The sequence below is a fragment of the Callorhinus ursinus genome, unplaced genomic scaffold (assembly GCF_003265705.2).
Source record: "Callorhinus ursinus isolate GAN/ISIS: 27379988/994484 unplaced genomic scaffold, GSC_fseal_2.0 scaffold1, whole genome shotgun sequence".
Taxonomy (NCBI): domain Eukaryota; kingdom Metazoa; phylum Chordata; class Mammalia; order Carnivora; family Otariidae; genus Callorhinus; species Callorhinus ursinus.
Window position 1 is genome coordinate 98,461,554 of NW_027397063.1, and position 22,442 is coordinate 98,483,995.

A 22,442-nucleotide genomic window follows, 5' to 3' on the forward strand; every position below is an offset into this window, starting at 1 on the left:
TGAATCTGAGGTTTCATTTGACAGTAATTTTTCAGAACACCAGTCTGCATGTGTACTGTGTAACAGCTGAATGTGTTCTAATCTCTTTTGCAGTTGAAAGATGCATGAGTGTGATGCAGTCCGGGACACAGATGATCAAACTGAAACGTGGGACCAAAGGGCTAGTCCGGCTCTTTTACCTGGATGAGCATCGGACCCGCCTCCGATGGAGACCCTCTAGGAAGAGTGAGAAGGCAAAAAGTAAGACCAACCTTTGAATTCTTTGCTTGACTTGATATAGTAACACATAGGTTATATTTGCTGGGCTCTCTGGAAGTTTCAGATCTATGAAACTTTGATATTTTTGTAAGTTTTGGGGTCAGTTGCTAAGGGATGCGGACAGACTGAATAAGTAATGACCATTTTTGCCTTTTTAATTCCTTGGGAATTTTAATCCATAAAAGTTTTCTTGTCCATGAATGCTGTACATGTTAACATTTCCCCTGTGGTGGAGACATGGTAACTGTTTTTAGTTGGGATATGAGGTTTTATAGCCTGAGGCTTTTTATTTATTTATTTTCTTGATAAAAGGTGAGGGGTATTATAAATCTAATGGACCTAAAAGTGTATTGCCATATTCTGAGCACAGGTAACTGATTAGTGAGTTAACTTTTAATGAGATCAAGCAAAAGAACTTTGATCTGACCCCTACTTAAAGCCTCTCTCCCACACCTTGTACCTTCATCACCAAGTTGGTGTTGGGTCCTGTGTAATGGCTGTTCCTTCCTGTTTTCTTAGGAACCTCCCTGGTCTAGGGTCTCTTCACCTATCTGGCCTATTGAAAAGTCTCCTAACCAGTCTCCATTTTGCTAGTTTCTTCTGCTTTTGTCTGTTACGATGCTTTCATCTTCAAATAGCAGAAGACTTTGACTAAATTAGACTTACATGAAAAATAAATGTGTCATCTCACATAACAAGAAACTCAGAGATTGGCAGGTCCAGGTGTGGGACATTGAGTCTTTAGTTCTGTTTTCCTCGGGGCTCTTGGCTCTCTCCCTTGTGTGTTGGCCCTGTAGTCAAGGCAGCAGCAACATGGTGCTTCCTTTTTAGGAGAGAGGAACCCCTTTCCAGAATTTTCTCTCAAAGCAGACTGCCCCATGTCTCCTTGGTTAGAACTGAGATATATTCCCACACCTAAATCAATCATAAGAGATAGGAATGGGGCCACCCCCAATGGCTTAGACGTACCAGAACCTGCCCTGGGCTGGGCCTCAGCTCATTTCTCTGTGAATCATGTGGGGAATGAGTTGATACCAGAAGAAAATCATGACTTTGCCACGAAGGCAGAGTGGAGGAGAAGATGATGTATAGAGGCAATCAAAGAGATTGCAACACTTCTGATTCACACTTAAACACAAGCAAGCAAACAAATAAAAAAGTACTCTTCTAATCGAAGTAATCATCCCTGCTAGTGCTGTTCTGATCCAAATCTGCAGTGTTGTTCCATTACCTAAATGATGCTCATCTCTGGTCTCTTATTCCAGGCTTTCTGTGATCCAGCCTCTACCTACCTTTCCAGCTTTATCTCCCACCACTCTCTCTCTTGAGCTCTCCAGTCTAGCATAAGTGGCCTATTTAACATCCCTGGAGTGGACCTCATGTTTCTGTATCTTATGCTTTTTCTTCTGGGACACCACCTTATTCCTCTCTACCTCTCTAAGCCCTGCTCGACCTTTACCATCCTGGCATTCTTTCTGGAGATGCCAATCACATTTAGCTGTGCTACTCAGTTACCACCAAATGTTTTTTTCCTTCTAATTTTTAACTGTTGTCTTACGCATAACTCCAAAGTTGGTTCTAGGTCTTTGTATGTTTTCCCTGTGCAAATATGTAAACTATAAATTTGATATATTTATAGTCTCCTTTTCTACCAGTCTTTTTGCCCTGATGTGTGTATCGCTCTTCCCATCATAAATTTCAACATGTCCTGACTCAGTGCCTGGGAAGGCATTGTCCAGGCTGCCCAGGAAGGTAAAGTGGTATGTGGAGAAGGTTCCTAGCAGGAAATGATAGGGCTTGTATTTCACATTTGAACCTAATGCCACAATTTACAGACAGTGAACTTGTTCATGCTTATTTTTTTTTTTTTTAGATTTATTTATTTATTTGAGAGAGGGAGAGAGAGAGAGAGAGGGAGTGTGTGTGAATGTGGGAAGCAGCAGAGGGAGAGAATCTTCAAGCAGACTCCCTGCTAAGTGCGGAGCCCAATGCGGGGCTCGATCATATGACCCATGAGATCGTGACCTGAGCCGAGACCAAGAGTCAGGTGCTCAACCGACCGAGCCACCCAGGCGTCACTGTTCATGCTTATTTTTAGAATTTAAGATGATTTTGCCATTTTTTTCTAAATCCATTATACATATCTTCACCTGCCATGTAACTGTGTGTTTTACTTTCCTCACAGTACTTATTGACTCCATTTACAAAGTCACCGAAGGTCGGCAGTCTGAAATTTTCCACAGACAAGCTGAAGGGCACTTTGATCCCAGCTGCTGCTTCACCATCTACCATGGTAATCACATGGAGTCTCTGGATCTCATCACATCCAACCCCGAGGAGGCCCGCACCTGGATCACAGGCCTCAAGTACCTGATGGCCGGCATCAGTGATGAAGATTCCCTTGCCAAGCGGCAGAGGACCCACGACCAATATCCTCCCTAGAATGTTAATTTTGAGCTGTGTGTGTGTGTGTGTGTGTGTGTGTATTAGACTGTGTTTTATTTTTTCCTATAATTTTAAGGCTTAAACCTGCTTTCCTTTCTTTCCCCTTCTTTCCCCCTAGCACCTTTCTGCCCCCTCCTCCCTCTCACCCCAAGTAGATGAATGCATAGAACATATAGAAACAAACTTGCATGAACTCAGGAGCAGACTTCTCTGGAGGAGATTGATTTTAGCTCCAAATTCTGAGAGGTCTCCAAATGTAGCTCAAAGTTTCCTAAGAGAGATGAGGTAGCTGGGCAGGTGTTTATTTGGATTAGAGAAAATCCTGCTTTGTGATCAAATCAGTTTAGTTTAACAAGTACTTTTTGAGTTCTAATTACATATGAGGTATTAAGCTCCTTCCTGCTTTTTCTCTCTCTCTTTAATTTATAGTTTGGAAACTGATTGATATGGAAGGGGAAGTTATTTTTTACTTCATACCATTTACCTTCTCTAAATTGTTCAAGAAACTAGGGACTCATCTGAGTCTCCTTGATTAAACCCATTCTTGAGGTCCTGTAGTACTGACAAGATAAATAGTTAACATGCTTGGTCTGAAGGCACCTCTTCTGCTGGTATCGAGTGGCTCATGGGATATGGCCTTTGTGGCCTCAATTTCCTTATCTGTAAAGTGAAGGCAATAGAGTTGTTGACTGCTTTGGTTCCCTTTTTCACATTTCTTTTTAAAGATTTTATTTATTTATTTGTCTTTGAAAGAGAAAGAGAGAGCACAAGCAGGGGGAACCGCAAGCAGAGGGAGAAGCAGGCTCCCCGCTGAGCAGGGAGCCCCACGTGGGGCTCAATCCCAGGACCCTAAAATCGTGAGCTGAGCTGAAGGCAGATGCTTAACCGACTGAACCACCCAGGCACCCCCTTTTTCACATTTTGAATGATCTTAAATTACACGTGCCCCTGTCTATGAAGGGAATAGGACTACTTCCTTGCTGTCATTGGAATGTATGCCCTAATTTTTTCCCCCAGAGTAGTGATAAATTTGTGCTGCTCTACTTATAATTCCTCACCCAGGGTATTGTTTGAGCAGAGTGGAAATATTCAGCCCATGAAAGGAATTTTGACAGTGTGAAGGTCTGAGCTGATGAGCCATGATGTTTTCATCAATATTCACAGCATGCAGATAAATGCACCGGGGATTCATAAATGAACAGAACACAAACATGGAAACTAACTTTCTGTGCTTTATTCTGTTAATTTAGTTCTTCACTCCTTAACATTTGGTAGAAAACAAAAATACTGAATAAAATTGCTTTCTGGTATAAGCCACGGACCTGTACTAACAGTGTCCCGAACTAAAGGAATATTCATTTTTCATGAACAGGACATGTGAGATGGGGCAGTTCTCAGGTTGGTTAATCAGTGGCTCAGTGATGTCGTTGGAGACCCGGGTTCTGCCAGGCTCAGCCTGTCGGTGTGGTCCTTCAGTGGCTGCCCCTTCGTCAGACAGAGGTATAGCTACTTCAGGTAGCAGCTCCAAACACAGCCCTGTTGAGAGGGATCATAGTTTCTTCTCACAGACCTTTTTTTAAGAGCAAAGTAAAGACCCCCCTCAAAAGACCCCATCATTGGCCAGAATTGCTGTTACAGGCCCATTCCTAAACCAGTCTTCAGCAAGATAAAGCAATTAACATAACTGGAGCTCTGACTCTTGCACTCTTAAAAACTGAAAGAGTTTTTGTTTATGTGGGTTTCATCTATTGATACTGTCATATTAGAAATTAAATCTGAGAATTAAAAAAATACTTAATTCACTTAAAATTATAAACTATTACATGTTAACATATTTTTATGAAAACTTTTTCAAAACAAATTAGTGACAAAGAGTAGTGTTGCTTTCCTCTTTTGCAAGTCTCTTTAATATCTAGCTGAATAGAACACATATATTTTCCTACCTGCTTCTGCATTCAATCTGTATGTTGTATTGTTTTGGTAGAAATTCGTGAGGAAAATTTAGCCTGACACAGATAAATGGTTGGAAAAGGGGGGGAACCTCATGGTTATGGGGATGCTTTGGATTATACTTTGGGGATGGCTGTACTAAGGCCAATCAAGATTCACCCTCTGCCTCCATTGGAGCATGTTTTTTTTTTTTTTTTAATTTTTTATTAACATATAATGTATTATTTGTTTCAGGGCTACAGGTCTGTGATTCCTCAGTCTTACACAATTCACAGCGCTCACCATAGCACATACCCTCCCCAATGTCTATCACCCAGCCACCCATGCCTCCCACCTCCCCTCCACTCCAGCAACCCTCAGTTTGTTTCCTGAGATTAAGAGTCTCTTATGGTTTGTCTTCCTCTCTGGTTTTGTCTTGTTTCATTTTTTCCTTCCTTCCCCTATGATCATCTGGAATATTATACAACCCTCAAAAAATGAAATCTTGCCATTTACAACGACATTGGTGGAACTAGAGGGTATTATGCTAAGGAAATAAGTCAATCAGAGAAAGACAAGTATCATATGATCTCACTGATATGAGGAATTTGAGGAAATTGGAGCACATGGTTCTTGCATACCTGAACAAAACCAAGGTTTTTCAACAAGGAAGAAGGAAGGAAAACAGTTGTAGGGGAAGACAAGCAATTCTAGAAGTTGCTATCCTCACCCAGTTAACTAGGACAAGTTCACAATGTTCCAGAGCTTTTAGCCACTTATATAAATGCCTCTCATAAGCTCTGCAGTAGACCAGTAAGAGCAATGGGCATCTTGTTCTTTCTTTCTTTCTTTCTTTTTTTTTTTTTAAAGATTTTATTTATTTATTTGAGAGAGAGAATGAGAGAGAGAGAGTGCACATGAGAGGAGGGAGGGTCAGAGGGAGAAGCAGACTCCCTGCTGAGCAGGGAGCCCAATGCGGGACTCGATCCCGGGACTCCAGGATCATGACCTGAGCCGAAGGCAGTCGCTTAACCAACTGAGCCACCCAGGCGCCCTTGTGGTTTCTTTCTAAATGGTGGCAACATTTACCCCTTTATTAGATCTTCCTAGTTACGTGAGAAATGCATGCTCATTGCAGTAAGCCAAAGAATACAGAGCTACATAAAGAAAAGATCAATCATCTTTGTCCCTGTCTATGAATTTTGCACCTTCTCCTCCAAGGTTACTGATGTTAACAATTTGATGCACACCCAATTGGGTTGTCTGTTTTTTTGTTGTTGAGTTTTAAGAGTTCTGTATATTAATTCCTTATTAGTTACATGATTTGCAAATATTTTCTTTCATTCTGTTGGTCTTTTTACCTTATTGATAGTGTCCTCGGTGCACAATATTTTAAAATTTTCATGAAGTCCAATTTGTCTGTTTTTTCTTTTGTCACCCGTGCTTTAGTGTCATACCCAAGAAATCCTTGCCAAATCCCATGCTGTGAAGATTCTATTCTGTTTTCTGTTAAGAGTTTTATTGTTTTAGGTCTTACATTTATGTCCTTGATCCATTTTAATTAATTTTTGTGGATGGTATTAGGTAATGATCCAACTTCATTCTTTTACATGTCAATATCCAAGCTTTCCAGGCCCATTTGTGGAAAAAAACTGTCTTTTTTTTTTATAAAATGGTCTTGGCGGCCTTGTCAAAAATCATTTGACCATAAGTGTGAAGGTTTATTTCTGGGCTATTTTGTTCTATTGATTTATATGTTTGTCTTCACGCTAATACAACACTGTTTTGATTACTGTAGCTTCAAGATAAGTTTTGAAATCAGGAAGTGTGAGTCTTCCAGTTTTGTTCTTTTTCAAGATAGTTTGGCTACTCATAGTTCCTTGATATTCTGTATGAATTTTTGGATGGATTTTTCTATTTCTGCAGAAAGTGTCACTGTGATGTGGATAGAAATTGCATTGAATCTGTAAATTGCTTTGGGTAGTATTGACATTTTAACTAAATTGTCTTCCAGTCCATGAACATGGATTTCATTTAGTTATGTCTTCTTTAATTTCTTTCAGCAACACTTTGTAGTTTTCATTGTGCAAGTTTTCGACCTCCTTTATTAATTCCTAAGTATTTTGTTATTTTGATGAGATTGTAAATGGAATTGTTTCTGTAATTCCTTCTCAGATTGTTAATGTTCATATATAGAAATGCAGCCAATTTTTGTGTGTTGACTTTGTGGTCCTGCTACTTTGCTGAATTCATTTATTCTAATAGCTTTTTTATGGAGTCTTTAAGGTTTTCTATATATAAGATCATATCATCTGCAAACAGATAATTTTACTTCTTTCTAACTTAGATGCCTTTTCCTTCCTCCCTCCCTCCTTCCTTTCCTCCTTCCTTCCTTCCTTTCCTCCTTCCTTCCTTCCTTTCCTCCTTCCTTCTTTCCTTCCCTCCTTCCTTCCTTTCCTCCTTCCTTCCTTCCTTCCTTCCTTCCTTCCTTCCCTCCTTCCTTCCTTCCCTCCTTCCTCCCTCCCTTCCTCCTTCCCTTCCTTCCTTCCCTCCTTCCTTCCTTTCCTCCTTCCTTCCTTCCTTCCCTCCTTCCTCCCTCCCTTCCTCCCTTCCTTCCCTCCTTCCTTCCTTCCTTCCTTCCTTCCTTCCTTCCTTCCTTCCTTCCTTCCTTCCTTCTTTTCTTCCTAATTGCTCTGGCTAAAACTTAGCACTGTGTTGAATCAAAGAGGTCAAAGCTGGCACCCTTGCCTTGTTCCTGATTATAGAGGAAAAGCTTTCAGTCTTTCACCATCGAATATGATATTTATTGTTTTTTTCATATGTATCTTTTATTATGTTGGGGTAGTTTTCTTTTATTCCTGTTGTGTTGAGTGCTTTTATCATGAAAAGTGTTGGATTTTGTCAAATGCTTTTCTGCATCAGTTGAGATGATCATTTGGTTTTTTTCCCTTCATTATGTTGATGTTGATCTATTTTCATATGTTGAACCATCACTATATTCCAGGAATAAATCCCACTTGGTCAAGGTGTATAATTCCTTTAATATACTGCTGAATTTTATTTGCAAGTATCTTGTTGAGGATTTTGCACTACTGTTCATTGGTCTGTATATATTTTTTTTCTTGTGGTATCTTTGTCTGGGTTTGGTATCAGGGTAATGCTGCCTCATAGAATGAGCTAGGAAATGTTCCCTCTTCAATTTTTTGAGATGGTTTGGTGTTAGTTCGTTTAATGTTTAGTAGAATTCAGTGGAGCTATCAAGTTCAAGTATCAAATATCGAGTTTTCTTTGTTAAAAGATTTTTGGTTACTGATTGAAACTCCTTACTGGTTATAGATCTATTCACATTTTATTTTCTTTGTGATTTAGTCTCTGTAGGTTTTGTGTTTCTAGGATTTGTCCATTTCATTTAGGTTATCCACTTTGTTAGCATGCAATTTTTCATAGTACTCTCTTAAAATCCTTTTTATTTCTGTAGAATTGGTAGTAATGTCCTCTCTTTTGTTTCTGATTTTAGTAATTTGAATTTTTTCCTCTTTTTTTGTTAATCTAGCTAGCTAAAGGTTTGCTAATGCTGTTGATATTTTCAAAGAGCCTACTTTCGGTTTCATTGATTTTTCTCTGTTGCTTTTCTGTCTCTATTTCATTGCTCTTTCCTCTAATCTTTCTTTTTTTTTAAGATTTTATTTATTTATTTGAGAGAGAGAATGAGAGAGAGAGAGAGCACATGAGAGGAGGGAGGGTCAGAGGGAGAAGCAGACTCCCTGCTGAACAGGGCCCGATGTGGGACCCGATCCCGGAACTCCAGGATCATGACCTGAGCCGAAGGCAGTCGCTTAACCAACTGAGCCACCCAGGCGCCCCTAATCTTTCTTATTTTCTTCCTTTTCTACTAGCTTTGGATTTAGTTTGTCTTCTTTCTTTTTTTTTTTCTAGTTCCTTAAGTTGTAAAGTTGATGGTTACTTTGAGATCGTTCTTGAATTTTATTTTTAGTTATTATTTTAAAAACTTACTTATTTTTAAATCAAAGTATAGTTGCCATGCAATGTTATATTAGCTTCAGGTGTATTTTCTTTTTTGTTTGTTTGTTTGAATGTAAGCATTTGTAGCTGTAAATCTCCCCCTTAGCACTGCTATCACTGTATAAGTTTAGTATGTTGTGTTTCATTCATCTTTAAGTGTTTTCTAATTTCCTTTATGATTTCTTCTTTGATCCATTTGTTGTTTAAAAGTGTGTTGTTTAATTTTCATAATTTTGTGAATTTTCTAGTTTTCCTTGTTATTGGTTTCTAACTTCATCTCATTGTGGTCAAAGAAGATACTTTGAATGATATCTATGTTTTAAAGTTGGAGACTTAAATATGATCTAACCTGGAAAATGTTCCATCTGCACTTGAGAAGAATGTGTATGCTATTGTTGGTTAGAGTGTTCTGTTCATGTCTGTTAGACCTAACTGGTTTATTGTGTTGTTTGTATCCTCTGTTTCCTTATTTTCTGTCTATTTGTTCTATCCATATTGTTAGTGGGGTATTGATTTCTCCAACTATTATGTAGAACTGTCTACATCTCCCTTCAATTCTATTAGTTTTTGCTTCATATATTTTGATTTGTCATCAGATGTATCACTGTTATAATCATCGTATCTTTGAACCTTTTATCAATGTATAATGTTCTTATTTATCTCTTAAAAACCTTTTTTGATTTAAAGTTTATTTTGTCTGATATTAGAGCCACCTCTGTTCTCTTTTGGTTACTATTTGCATTGAATATCTTTTGCCATCATTTCACTCTCAATCTGTCCAGGTTTTCTGGATCTTAGTTGAGTCTCTTAAAGTTGGGTCTTGTGTTTTTATCCATTCTGCCAGTCTCTGTCTTTTGATTGGAGAGTTTAATCCATTTACATTTAAAGTACTTACTGATAAGGAGGGACTTATTTCTGTCATTGTGCTATTTACTTTCTATATGCTTTATAGCTTTTTTGTCTCTTGTTTCCTGCATTACTTTTTTTTGTTTAGTTGATTTTTTTTTGGTAGAGAAATTTTAAATTCCTTTCTCATGTCCTTTTATGTATAATTTACAGTTGTTTTCTTTATGGCTACCATGGGGATTACGTTTAACATCCTAAAGTTATAATAATATTCTAACATGAATTTACACCAGCTTAGCTCAATAGCTTTTTGAATCTGATTTTGTTTGTCCATATGTACTGGCAGTAGGAAGTTTTCATGTTTCAGTTAACCAGGTTGACAGCTGAGGGATTTCACGTTCTGAAAATCTGCTACCTGGAAAGCAAGTGTACCCCAGAACTGCACAGGGAACAATTTTATAAGAAATAGAGAAACAGGTGATGCTTGTGTCAGTGAGGAGAGAAAAGGAAAGAGGAAATTAATGAATAATAAAGAAGAAGCTGATGTCAAAAATAGGGAAAGTTAGGTTGAATCAGGGAATGATTCTCATACAAATTTGTCAGAATTTGATAGGGTTTTAGGTAATATTCTCATAACAGAATAACATCCTTGATTGGGCATACATTTAATTACATTAGTTGAGGAGAACAGCTTTGGAATGTTCATTATTATTACATTTCAAATAGGCCTGAAACTTTCAACTGTGAATGAATACTGTGAATAATGAATCTTCAGTGGCTGTATGAAAAAAAATCCATCCAGTGTAAAATGTAATTCAGGTTATTTCTGCAATATGGCTATGTTTCATGGAGGTAGATGCAGTACTCGTATCTATTACAAGCAATATAGTATTGTGTGTAAGGACTCAGACTGGCATTTCACTGCCTGGCATTCAGCCCCAATTCTGCCATGTACTGTGTAACTTTGGATAAGTCACTTAAATTCTTTTGCCTTAGAATCTTTGTCTGTCATGGTGCTATTAATCATGGTGTGTGCCTTATGTAGTTTTGTGAAGATCAAATGAGTTGATATACACAGAGTGCTTAGAACACTGTTATTAAACACATAGTAAGCACTTATAAATAATAGCTACTATTTTTATTGCTAAAGAGAGGTAAGTACTGACAAATTTTTTGCTTTCGTTTTCAGATAGAGTCTGAAATCTCAGTGGCCCCAGCCTGCAAGCCTCACCAATTTTCTCCATCAGTCCATTCTCCTCCATGATTTCACCACCTTATCTCTTGACCCTACAAGGGAAATTATTACCTCTAGAAGACTTTAGGCAGTCCCTTATGGATGTTGTGAACTAAAGGTTCACACCTTCCCTATGAATCAGGAATCCTGCAAACTGCAGCCTGTAGGGCACATCTGGCCTATCGCCATTTTTGTATGTGCTCCTGAGCTAGGAATTGGTTTTCAATGGCTGAAAAAAAATCAAAAGAAGAGGAATATTTTGTGAAATTTGTGAAAATTATATGAAATTCAAATTTCAGTGTCTGTAAGTACAATTTTATTGGAACATAACCATGCCAATTAATTTCTGTTTTGCCTGTAACCACTTTCATGTCACAGGGGCAGAATCGAATAGCTTGCAACTGAGACCCAGTGGCTTACAAATCCTAAAATAATCACTATCAAGCCTTTTCCAGAAAAAGTTTGCCCACCCCTACAGTAAATACTACCATTCAATGCTTTACATTTTCCTGTTTTTTTTTTTTTAAGATTTTATTTGTTTATTTGACAGAGAGAGATAGTGAGAGCAGGAACACAAGCAGGGGGAGTGGGAGAGGGAGAAGCAGGCCTCCCGCCAAGCAGGGAGCCCGATGCGGGGCTCGATCCCAGGGCCCTGGGATCATGACCTGAGCCAAAGGCAGACGCTTAACAACTGAGCCACCCAGGCGCCCCATACATTTTCCTGTATTTTTTGATAGAAAATTCTAGGCCATAACTTGTCATTCAGTTTTTACTCTCCCAGTTTTTCTTTGCAGAATGATAGTTTCTCTTCTTAAACTTATCCTGTCTAATGATGCAAATCATTAATTTAGAGCTTTCTTGGGGCACTCCTATCTTAATTATGAAGAATAGCTTTAAGATATCAGAATACTTTTACTTGTAATTGTATCGTATACCATGTGTACCGTTACTGGAAGAGAATGGTTTTTCCTTTCATAGAATCTTAGAGTTGGAAGGGACTGCCAGGTCATCTAGTTGTGTTCAATGACATTATAGATGAAGAAATGGAAGACCCAAGAAGTGACATAAGTGACCCTCTGTCACAGGGCCAGGTCAACAAAGAATCAGGACCAGTGTGCATTTCTCGGTCTGATTCTCCCTCTGTTTATGTCTTACCAAACCCATATCCCCTAAACCAATTGTCAAAGTCAGCTTTTGCATTGACACTGAAGGCCTTGCAGACACAGGCCCACCCTAAGGGTTTGTGTCAGCAGAATACTCATCCTTAGGGTTTGCTTGTCTTTACCTTTTCTCTGGAGAAGTCTTTGAGAGGCTTTGGTAAAGAAGTATAAAATAAAAGGATGAGAATATTATCACTATTGGACTCATTTCATCACTTCTTTGAACTCTGGCACAATACCTTGTTGGGCTCAGAGCAGTGTCCACAGGCAAAAGAAATAGACAGAAAACAGAAAAAAAAATGACATTCAGTTACTTATTAATAATTGGCCCAAACGTTTCACTCTTTTGATTCTTCAGTTATTTTTACCTTCATCCTGGGTCACCTGTTAACTTCCAGGTGTCAGATATAATGAGGTCCTACCTGAACTCTATAAGGAGAAATTGAATTAGAAAGAACTGGGCTGGTTATTTTCAAATATTATAAAGGGAACAAAATGTGAAACGAGGTATTTACTGTATGAAAATGACCTCTATATATATTTAGAAGAAATAAGACTTTCTGGTTGTTTTTTACTTCTTGAGGTAGAGTCTCCTACAACCATAATTTGAATCACCTAAGAAATGTCAGTATTCTGTGTTACCACCGGGAGGACTGTTAATATTTTGGCTTTGAAGATCAGTTTGATGTCATCTGCTTGATAAGCAAATATTATCCATTTGCCCCTTTCTCTCACCTTACTCCCATTCTCCCATTTGTTGGTTTTAAACCTATACCTTTCCCTTACTTTGATTTTCTGGTTTCTTTCCACCACTTGTTTCTTCATTCTTCATTCCCCTTCAAATTTTGAAGCTCAATTTGGTTTTCTAAATATACACACGATTCCTGCCTTCTGTAATTTACCCCCAACAACTATGAATCATCCATTTTTTTAAAATATCAGTTCATCCACTGGTTACCATTTATTCTGCTTCCTTACTATGTAAAACAACCCAAGAGCCATTCCCCCTGAGGGTTTTTTAAAACCTCAATTCACCGGATGTAAATCTTTTGTATCTAAACTCAGCTTCATACCCTCAGTCACCTAATATCATACTGGCATTTTGAGGGTAACCTCCAGCATATCAGGCTTGCCCTGGAGTTAGAAGTTTGACACTATTAGGCAAGAACATTTAAAACTAGTAATAGGAAGACGAACATAGTCTAGAGATAGGCCTTCTGCACAGAAAACAAGAGTACTAGACCAGGTTGCCAAAAACCTGGATCTCTTACTAATTTATCCTTAATGAATTCTCTCTTCTCCTCTAGCTTTATATCCTCATCTGAACAATGAGGAGATTGAACTAGACAGTCTGAGTTTCTAAATGTAGGAGGGGGCCAAGAAAAGGGAACTGAAGATGTTGTCTAGTGGGGGGTGTTGTGAAGGTAAAAATATACTAAATGGAAGGTCGTAGAGGAAGAAGGTAAGGCCTAAATTTGGTATATTTGGGGTTTCATCAGCTCATATTCCTTAATGGATTGGATAAGAATATGTGAGGTAAAGCAGCTCTCAAGACATGGTTTGACTCTCCTTTTAAAGTGAAGGGAATCAGATACAAGTGCCCATTCTCCTGTTGCTTGTGGTAACTATTGGCGGCTCACTCGCCTGTGGATCGCAGGCAGGGCCTCCTCAAAAGACTTTCTTCTCAAGTTCCATGTTTATGATAAATGTCCTTGTGAGTGTTCTGTGAGAGAGCAGTTTTTATTTTGATGAAAAAAGTATTTTTCTTGACCTTTCTTCATGTGGGTGAAGCAGACCTTTGAGGAAGCTGATAAGAATGGTGACGGCTTACTGAATATTGAAGAGATACATCAACTGATGCACAAACTAAATGTCAATCTTCCCCGAAGAAAAGTCAGACAAATGTTTCAGGTATGTTTTCACAGTTGGGTTGGACTTGTGTAAAATACGCGTTGGAAGTTACTGTTGTACTTGGATATTTCAAAGGCTGTTTTGTTTTGTTGAAAGTTGATATTACCTGCTCTGTATTGTTGCATTTTTCTTTGATGAAAAGGGAGGTGTTTTGTTTTGGGAAGGAAAAAAAAATCTTCCTAAACTTAACAATTTCACTTCCTAGGATGCTTTTTTTATTGTTGCTGTTTTCAGAGAGTAATTATAAGCGCTTTACCTGGCACTTAGATAATGGAGTAAACCTGATCAAGGCCCTTTGAGGGAGTGATAACATCTCATGTGCCTACCTCACGGAGCTCTTGTGAGGATCAGAATCAAGACTAGATAACATGAGAAAACAGCACTTATTGAAGTCCTCGAGAGGCTCTGTTTCATTTCATAGGAGTTTAAGATTTAGAATCCATGATGCTTAGAAGTGCTGCATCACTCCTACTGTTTAGGGAACTCTCCAGAGTTCCATTCAACTGTCTGTTGGTATTAAATGAGATGCTCTTTCCCTGTTGGTCAGTCCTTGAGGAAAATCCTTGGGCCAAAACTTACTCTGTGGCCCCCAGCTGGGACTGTACCTAGTCCTCCATCGAAGGTGCAGAAGTGAGCTCTGTTGAGTGAGTGCAAAGACAATGTTAGATTATTAATAATTGCTAATATCCTAATTTAGGAAGTGCTGGAGAGAAGAATTTGGAGACAAGTCATATGCACGATCCATGTTTTGCAATAATTTTCTAAGTGATTGGGTGATATTTTGTGCATGCAAAAATAAGCAGAGGGTGTGATATTTTCTGATGGTTAATGTTTTGTGCTGCTTTTGTTTTCTAACCATTTGTTCTTAGAAGCAGTAAGGGCAGAAATAATGTGAGGGATGAGTTGCAATGATGAATGGAAGGTGGAGGCTGGTTCCATTCTGTGACCTCTTACTGTGGTCCTGTCCTTGGGAAGCTCTTGGCTGGACATGGTTTGCAATGAGGGGGACTTGGTCACATTGCCCTGGAGAGCAACAGAAGAGAAAGGAAAGAAGAGGAAGGCGTATGCTGTAGAAAGAACCCCAGAGATGGAAGAGGGGCTTTGGAGGGGAAATGTATTGTCACAAATAGAGTGAACTGTCTTTCAACTATATGGAAGGGTTTGCCACATTCCTGGCACTCCCTGTGATATCTCCCTTTTGTCCTGTTGTGAGCCCCACACTCCTAGCTGTTCCTTTCCACAGAAAATGCTCATGGTACTGAAGAGGTAGCTTCTGATCAAATTAGAGGGGCCAAGCTTAAAGAGGAAAGGCAGGGTCTATACCTACAAAAATAATGGTGTGGGGTACTTTTTGGAAGTTAGATAAGGGAGTAACATAAGATACTGATCTATTTTTATTTATGCATTTTTCTCCTTCAGACACCTTTTGTTTCTCATGCACTAAGCATTTTGCAGGGCAAACCAGGAAATGTTTATGTCAAATGTCTTATGTGTTCAAAGTGAATCCTTCAGATAAATTTTAAGAAAACATTAGGGGTCTCTTTTTGTGACCTTAGGTTTAAAGACTTATCAAGCCAGAAGTAGGATAAGCAGTAGGACCTGCTGGAGAACATTTCCACTGCAGGCCTTTTACCTGGCAGAATTGTGGAAATGCTCTTTGTGGGGGTGATAGGACCAAAGGTCTTGGTATTATTTCAGGAACATTCTTCTTCTGGCGAATCGCTGGTGCAGACATTGAAGCCTTCCTAGGATTTTCTTTGCTTTTTTGTTGCAGAGCAAGATTCAAGTAAAATTTTTTTCAAAATAATCTTTTACGTTATGGATAGCTACTCTTTTTTTTAAGATTTTATTTATTTATTTGAGAGAAAGAATGAGAGAGAGAGAGCACGAGAGGGAAGAGGGTCAGAGGGAGAAGCAGACTCCCTGCTGAGCAGGGAGCCCGATGTGGGACTCGATCCCGGGACTCCAGGATCATGACCTGAGCCGAAGGCAGTCACCCAACCGACTGAGCCACCCAGGCACCCCTGGATAGCTACTTTTTAAGTCTCTAGATGCTATTGTTTACATGTCAGTTTTATGTTAATTGTTTAGGCATTTATAAGCAAGTCTTGAAAAAGTTACTTCTCTGTATTTAGGGTTAGATACTTTGAAACAAAGTTATGGCAGAAATTTGAATATTAGACCCAGTTTCTTAAAACGCAGTGACTCTACAAACAAGCATCTTGCACACCAAAAATGTGGATATTCTATAGACCATTCTCCTTCTACCTTTAGAAGGACAGAAGGCAATCAGCTCCATAATGAAACTGTGTGTTATTTAAATATTGGTTAAAGTGTGTGCTCGTAATTATCCCAAGGTTAGCAAAATTTTTAAAAGTATATTTTTCATGAGCACATTGACTTTCAAAGCTATGTTTAAAACCCTGTAGCAGCTGAATATATACATCCCAAAACCTGTGCAGTTCAAGATGCCATTCATTCCCTGTCAGTTTGGGTTCAGTTATAACTGTGTTCACATAAAATGAAGATCATGTAAATGGATTGGCTGCTCATTACATATTCCCAACAATTTTAGGGTTTTCTGACAAAGTCAGCCAATCAGAAGGAAGATAGATGTTGAAAGATTCTTGCTCAATATTACTAGAAACAAATAATTTCAACTAGAAATCAGTCCAGGTGGATTTTTCAGACTTCTGTGGAGGGAAAACAAGCAAGTACCAATGATCCTGATGGCTGCAAGAGCAATAAGCTACCTATGCCGAATTAAGAGAGATTCTGTTATATTTAAAAATTATATTAGAATTACATACAGTTCAGAACCTGGTTAGAGACTAGTATTTTCATAATGTGTTACATATTTTATCTCTTTTGCTCATGATTTGTCTCGTCCAACATTTTTCTTTTTTCCTTTTTTTTTAAGATTTTATTTATTTATTTGAGAGAGAGAATGAGCATGAGAGGGGGGAGGGTCAGAGGGAGAAGCAGATTCTCTGCTGAGCAGGGAGCCTGATGTGGGGCTTGATCCCAGGATCCTGGGATCATGACCTGAGCCCAAGGCAGATGCTTAACGACTGAGCCACCCAGGAGCCCTTTCTCTAGCTTTTTGAGTTGAATTATTATCTTATCTGTTTTCAGTCTACCTTGCTTTCTAATAAATTGAAAACTTCATTTCCTTCTAATTACTGCTTTAACTCATCACACAAATTTTAATATGTAGTGAAAGTGTTCACTTCTATGTCTCATTTCCTATTTAGAAATGTATTATGTTGTCTTCAGAATTTTTTTAAAGCTTTTCTTGTTGGTTTATAAATTTATTGTGATCAGAAAAATTGGTTTTTATAAAAGATTGATTCTTTATAACATGAAATGTTTTTTGTGGCCTAATAAATAGTTAAATTGACCCATGTGTGCTTGAAAAGAATGTGTTTACCATTTGTGAAATGTGTTCTAGCCTTTTTATAGAAAATATTATTTCCCAGTACTGAATTTCCTATTTCAAACTCTCACACTGCATTGGCTTTTCTCTGACTTTCAGGAAGCTGATACAGATGAGAATCAGGGAACTCTGACATTTGAAGAATTCTGTGTTTTTTACAAAATGATGTCACTGAGACGGGACCTTTATTTGTTGCTCTTGAGCTACAGTGACAAGAAAGATCACCTAACTGTGGAAGAACTGGCTCAATTTTTGAAGGTGGAGCAAAAGGTATCATTGGACTGTTGGATTGAATGTTTACTTAAAAATACCTAAGAATATACAGGTTTCTTCTGGTGTTGGATATAGGTACACTTTATTTTTAGGATAGAGGGGTACATATCACAATTCCACAAAAAGTCTTATGAGTTATTTATAACACGTTTCTAGCAGCTTTTATAAGGGAGTGATAAATTGAACACTCACATAATTTTTTAACTTAAGTACGTTGACTATAGATAAGCACATTTTTCCACAAAGTAATGGATGTTAACTCATGTGTTTCATTTTAGATATAATGGTTATGTTTTCTTTATACTAATAATATAGGTAGATATTTGTTAACTATGGTGTAATTCTTAACTAGCAATATAGTAATCCATTGATAATTCTGATAGGAAATTGACATTGGATCATATCAGAAGACTAAGTAAATTAAGTCCTGATTAGCAAAGAGAACCCCCAAATGTGTTTCAAATAAGAACTTTTTAAAAAAGATTTTATTTATTTATTTGAGAGAGAGAGAGGGAGAGAGAGAACATGAGAGGGGGGAGGGCCAGAGGGCGAAGCAGACTACCCCCTGAGTGTGGAGCCCGATGCGGGACTCGATCCTGGGACTCCAGGATCATGACCTGAGCTGAAGGCAGTCGCTTAACCAACTGAGCCACCCAGGCGCCCTAAAATAAGAACTTTTAATTTTAATACTATGTAGTCTGAACTGTGGTCACCAAGGCTTGTCTTCTCATATTTTTTTTTAATATCGCCTTAAACTCTTTCTTACTGATGTAGAATAAATGAATTTTTTTGTTTTTTTAGCTTTATTGAGTTACATATGACTAAAATTGTATATGTTTAAGGTGTACAATGTGAGGTTTTGATATAATGTGTACATTGTAAAATGATTACTACAATCAAGCTAACTAACATATCCATCACCTCACATAGTTATGATTTTTGTGTGTGTGTGGTGAGAACACTTAAGATCAACTCCTAGCAAATTTCAAGTATATAATCTAGAATTATTAACTATCGTCACCATGCTGTACATTAGATCGCCAGAACTTATTCATCTTGCATAATTAAACCTTTGCAGTCTTTGACCAACTTTCTCCCCTTCCCCCTCCAGTCCATGGCAACCAACCAGTATCTACTCTGCTTTTATGATTTTGACTTTTTAATTTTTTAAGATTTTGGTTATTTATTTGAGAGAGCGCGCACAAGCGGGGGGAGGGGCAGAGGGAAAGAGAGAAGCAGTCTCCCCGCTGAGCAGGGAGCATGACGGGGCTTGATCCCAGGACCCTGAGATCATGACCTGAGCTGAAAGCAGATGCTTAACTGACTGAGCCACCCAGGTGCCCCTATGATTTTGACTTTTTTAGGTTCCACTTTATCAGTGAGATCATTTGTCTTTCTTTGTCATTTCATGTAGCATAATTTCCCCTAGCTTTTAAAGATGTCACAAATGGCAGGAATGATTTAATCAATCATGCCTACATAATGGGACCTCTACTAAAGGCCCTGCACCATGAGGTTTGGAGAGCTTCTGGGCTGGCGAAGCTACACGGATGTATTGGAAAGGGGAAGGGGTATACCATGAGAGGGCATGGAAGCTCTGAATACCTTCCCACATACTTGCCCCGTGCATTTCTTATTTGGCTGTTCATGAGTTGTATACTTTGTAGTAAACCAGTCCTAGTAAATAAAGCACTTTTCTGAGTTCTGTGAGTCATTCTAGTGAACTACGGGAACCGACAGGCTTTCTCCTTGACTAAACTCTTGGCAGGCTCTTCTGAGTTCTTTTTTGACGAGGCCCTGTCATTGGGCCTTGTCTTCAAGCGTCCAGCTGTAGCAAGAATCCTGCTAAGTCTCTTTAACCAAAACCTGCATCTTTGATACCTGATCACCTCAATATCTGATAAAATTCCTTATCTTTCACCATCTCCTAAGTGATATTTGATCACTTTTTTTCCTTCAGCAAGAACCCTGTTAGGTAGGTTTAGCCAGAATCCCCTCTTACCCCTGATGTTTCCTCCACTGACCCCGACCCAGCTCCTTGGGTATAAATCTCCCTTGTCCACCCTGTATTTGGAACTGAACCAGTACTGTATACTGAGTTCTTTTTTCCCCTATTGTAATAGTTACTGATTAAAATCTGTTTTTATTGCTTTAAATACTGTCCAGTTCTGTTTTTTCTTTTTTTCTTTTAAAGATTTATTTATTTGAGAGAGAGAGAGAGTGTACGTGTGCACGCAAGTGGGGGGAGGGACAGAGGGAGAGAATCTTTAAGCACACTCCCTGCTGAGCGTGGAGCCTGACAGCGGGACTGGATCTTAGGACCTAGGAGATCCTGACCTGAGCGAAAACCAAGAGTCAGACGCTGAACAGACTGAGCCACCCAGGTGTCCCATGGTCTGTTTTTTCCTTGATAGAACTCCCAGATTTGCAGTAGGCCAAGCAGAAATGCATGTATCCTGAACACCTCATTTGCGGCTAGAATCTGAGGTGGAACAGTCTATGGGATTGAACACTTAACCTGTGGGGTCTAATGCTAAATCCACATAGTTAGTGTCAGAACTAAATTGCATTGTTGGGCACTCAGTGTTGGAGAATTGAAAACTTGGTTGGTATTAGAAAAAGATACACTAGATTTGGTAATGATTTACTTTACCCCATTCCACAGTCACATACATTTTAGGAGTAACAGATTCAGATTTAATAAATTTTGGTGTTGCTTTCTTAAGGATTAAGTGTTACCAAAATGTTTCTATCAAAATCCGTTATTTTAATTAGTTTGCTAATTGGCAAAGGCAGAGATTCTCCATTAACAAAGTTAACTATAACACGGGTAGAACATGGGGATGGAGTAATAGAAGAATTTTTTTTCCCTATGCCCTACTACATACATCTCTTCTCCTCTTTTCTGCCTTTATAACTACTTTTGCATTCTCACCTGGACAACTCTTTTAATACAGTAGAAAGAACATTAGACTGGGAGCCCAGAAGACCTACATTCCATACCCTACAGCCTTTATTGGTTAGAGAATCTTGGGCAGTTCATTCATTATTGTTTCTAAACTTTTGTTTCCTAATGTATAGAAGGGAGTTGATATCTACCTTTCCAAACTCACAGTGTCAAATTGAACATTGATTGTAATGATGAATGTGAAGGCCCTTTGACACAGATATTCAGAAGCACAGCAATATAACAAATTAAAATTACAATATTTAAAACTACTGACTTCAAATTCATTTGGACAAGTGGAATTAATCCAGTCCATTTGAATAACAATAGTGAATGTCACTCACTAAGGGGCATGTGTTTCTTCCCTCCTTTTGGTTATATTGACATTCAACCAGTAAATTTTTGTTAGGGAAAACAGAAGCCAGTGTTCTATGACATCTGCCCCTGGCAGACGATTACCTGCATCTAGTTTAATTTTCTAAATTAGCTTGAAGCTACATATGGGCATAATCTGAAAGATATTTTATGTTTTTATTTTTTATTTTTTTTAAAGATTGTATTTATTTATTTGACAGAGTGAGCGAGCGCAAGCAGGGGGAGCAGCAGAGGGAGAGGGAGAAGCAGGCTCCCTGCTCAGCAGGGAGCCAGATGCAATGCGGGGCTTGATCCCAGGACCCTGGGATCATGACTTGGCCTGAAGGCAGACGTTTAACCAACTGAGACACCCAGGTGCCCCTGAAAGAAATTTTTCAAAAATTATCATACATCAAGATACATAAGCCATAAAGGAAAATATTAATGTCTTGAAACTTTTAAGTTTCTGTGTAGTCCAATTTATCAAACACCATAAAATTAATGTCTAGCACAAACTAGGAAAATACTTGTAACATACAAAGGGAGAAACGGTGAAATTCCTTAATATGGAAACTGCTGTCATAGACTACTGAGGAAAAAAATGAATACCCAATAGAAACATGGGCAAAACATTTGAAACATAAAAAATTTCATAAAAAATCAATAAGCCTATTGAAAAGTTCACCCTTCATTAGGAATTCAAATATATGAAATAAATGAAAAGACCATTTTTCACCCACCAAATTAGTAAAGGTTAAAAAAGTACTATCAGACATGGTGTCTGTTTCTTACATTTCCAGTGAAGTTGTGGAACAGTATAATCTTTCTTTAGGACAGTTTAATTATCAAATTTTATATAACTTATAAACCTTTGACCAATCTGTTTTACTTCTAGTAGTTCATTCTAAGGAAATAATTGTGTACATAAAAAAAAAGATGTGAAGTTATGCATTTCAGCGTTCTTTAAAATAGAGAAAAATTGGGCACAATCTAAATATGCAGCAAGAGAGTCATTAGTTAAGAGTTTTGTGGGATTTTGAGTTTTAAAACGGGATTTTCACAATCGAACAAATTGGAGGCAATTTGACAATTCATATGGCAGTAATTCATTCACTTTTGATGGCATAAGATTGGTGTATACACCAGAGTATTCAACTTTTACAGATTTACTCAGTTGTGAAATGAAATATCACTGCTGGTCACATATGTTGTCAAAGATTATGTGAAATCAAATATTGGCCCACGGGTCAGATTTTTATTTCACTGAAGCTCTCTGAAACCTGAATTCATACCTTTGACAGGTCCAACTGCTGTTTGATTAGGTCTTTCATTTTTAAAACCTGGATGTGCTAGGGGAGAATTCTCTCTGTCTTTTATATCCATGAAGAAGTGCCAGTTAAGAAGAAACCAACTGGCTGACATTTCTCTTTCATTGCTTCCTTGCAACCACAAATAAAGATCGCCGACATCCACAAGCCTGTGATTCCAAAGTACTAGGTCAGGTTGAGGTTTTTTGGTTTCATTCTTTCCCCCCTGTGTTTGCCAAAAAGGAATCTACGTCTCCTCCAGATTTACTATCCGTTTGCTGGCACTGGGGTGGACTGTATTTTGTGTTCAGTGCTTTTC

At 38.3% G+C, this 22,442-nt stretch overlaps 1 protein-coding gene across 3 annotated transcripts in view; it reads left to right on the plus strand.

The window, feature by feature from the left end:
• PLCH1 (phospholipase C eta 1) overlaps nucleotides 1–22,442 on the plus strand; it is a 201,336-nt gene that overhangs the window by 114,713 nt on the left and 64,181 nt on the right. Inside the window, exons 3-6 of one of the 3 annotated variants that reach the window (XM_073898324.1) lie at nucleotides 94–240; nucleotides 2,444–2,687; nucleotides 13,677–13,806; nucleotides 17,342–17,512. In XM_073898324.1, the coding sequence (XP_073754425.1) occupies nucleotides 94–240; nucleotides 2,444–2,687; nucleotides 13,677–13,806; nucleotides 17,342–17,512 (692 nt within the window). Of the gene's footprint in view, nucleotides 1–93; nucleotides 241–2,443; nucleotides 2,688–10,716; nucleotides 11,040–13,676; nucleotides 13,807–17,341; nucleotides 17,513–22,442 lie in introns of those variants that run through there. The other 2 variants (XM_073898308.1, XM_073898314.1) reach the window with 2 other exon arrangements.